The sequence below is a fragment of the Chrysochloris asiatica genome, unplaced genomic scaffold, assembly GCF_000296735.1.
Source record: "Chrysochloris asiatica unplaced genomic scaffold, ChrAsi1.0 scaffold00452, whole genome shotgun sequence".
NCBI classification, from domain to species: domain Eukaryota; kingdom Metazoa; phylum Chordata; class Mammalia; order Afrosoricida; family Chrysochloridae; genus Chrysochloris; species Chrysochloris asiatica.
The window spans coordinates 1166824-1168677 of NW_006408970.1; the positions used below are offsets into that span (position 1 = coordinate 1166824).

General features: G+C 51.3%; 1 protein-coding gene across 1 annotated transcript in view; it reads right to left on the bottom strand.

Annotated features, from left to right (window-relative positions):
* The window catches only part of LOC102816991 (Golgi apparatus membrane protein TVP23 homolog B-like), a 22845-nt gene extending 21484 nt beyond the window's left edge, over positions 1–1361 (bottom strand). Inside the window, exon 1 of the mRNA XM_006877273.1 lies at positions 1311–1361. Within this exon, the coding sequence (XP_006877335.1) occupies positions 1311–1322 (12 nt within the window). The 5' untranslated portion in view covers positions 1323–1361. The remainder of the gene's footprint in view (positions 1–1310) is intronic.
* Between the last annotated feature and the right edge of the window lie 493 nt (positions 1362–1854).

Genomic DNA, 1854 nt, shown 5'->3' on the forward strand with positions numbered 1-1854 from the left:
TGACAGCCTCGGAAACCCTGCACGGGGTCACTATGAGTCGATTCCGACTCCACGGCACATAACCACCACCACCATGAGTCGGGAACAACTCAAAGGCACTTAACAGCACTGTTAATTGACTTCCTTGAAGGGGATTACACTCATTGTAATGAAGCAAAGACTCAGATTTGCTGAATGTTAAAACTGATGATAAAACGGGAAAACTCTACTATAGGGTCGGTAAGAGTCGGTTTAAGGAGCTCTGTCTGGTAGTGTAGTGGTTTGAATCGGGCTGTGAACCTCAGGTTCAGCAGTTTGAAACTACCAGCTGTTCCGCGGGAGAAAGATGAGGCTTTCTGCTCTCATGAAGATTTACAGACTCAGAAACCCTGTACAAGATCGCTATGAGTCGGAACCGACTCCACGGCACATAACAACAACAAATGAGTCGGTTTACTCGATGGCACTTAACAGTATAGTTAACAGCTGTATCCCAAGATGTAGTAAGTCAAAGCAATCCCTCAATGAATCGTGAAATTTAAGACTGAGGATACTGTAGCTGCAAGTATAGTACGATCAGCAAGTACTTTTTTTATTACAAAGAGATTATTAAATTTCCACTCACTGCGCAGTAGTGGGCTGCTAACTAAAAGGTCTGAGGTTTGAACCTGTATGGGGCGGCTTTAATCTGTCCAGTAGGGTCGCTATACCGCGGAATTGACTCCACAGCAGAGCGTTTGGTCTTTTGAATCTCTGGCCCTAAATGTTAAGTGCCTAAATATGAAACTATAGTTAACTTGAAGGGCACAAACGTAATCATCTTAAAAGAACATTGCTGCTGTTGGTAAGTGCCTGCTTCCGAAGACAGCGACCCAGTATAGGATTTCCAGAGAGCGGCCGGTGGATTTGAACCGCCGACATCACGACCAATGTTAGTTTGGTAGTGTCTAACTGGAATGCAAGGCTCGCCGCGCGTCCCTAGGTCCAGGCAAGGGGCTGAGAGAGGACAACAGCGCTTTATCCCGCCCACCTGCGAATGCGGTAACGAACCGAACACCCACAGAGCTTTTCTGCAACCAGCTAGAAATCCCATCCAGCGCCACGCGTGTGTTTACAGTTCACCCGCAGGGCAGCCGGGAGACCAATGCACACACGGGGGTGCCCCGTGAGGCCCCCTCAGACAACTGCCCACGGTACCCTCAGGCCTTCCCCAATCCAGACTGCCAGTCCTCCAGACCCAACGCCCGCCAGGACTCCGACTCGCGCGTAAAGCACACTGCTGACAGAGACCCTAAGGCCGCCATCCGCTCCCGGCCCCCATAGCGCCTCACCTGCTGCAACATGGCGGCCCTGCGCCAACCCCACTTCCGGGCAGCCACGTCAGCGCGTCCCGGCTTCGGAGCCGGCACAGGCCAGTACTGGGCAAAGTACAAACGCCACGCCTTCCCCACTTCCGCTTTGAGGCCCTCGCAGGAGGATTAACTCCAAGTGCGGGTCGCGCCTGAAGGATCCATAGAAAGGAAAACAAATAAAGTATGGCGTGGCTCGCCGGGGGCGTGGCTCGCCGGGGGCGTGGTTCGTCGGGGCGTGGTTCGTCGGGGGCGTGGCTCGTCAGGGGCGGGAATTAGGCAAATTTGCTCACAAGACCTTTTTGAAGTGTTGAAGAGCAAACATGTCAGCTTGAGGACTAAGGAGCGCCTGACCCAAGCCATGGAATTTTCAAAAACCTCATATGCATGTGAAAGCTGGACATTAATAAGGAAGACTGTAGAAGAATTGATGCTTTTGAGTTATGGTGTTGGAGGAGAATATTGAAAGTACCATGAGCTACCAAAAGAACCAACAGATCTGTGTTGGAAGAAGTGCAGCCAGAGT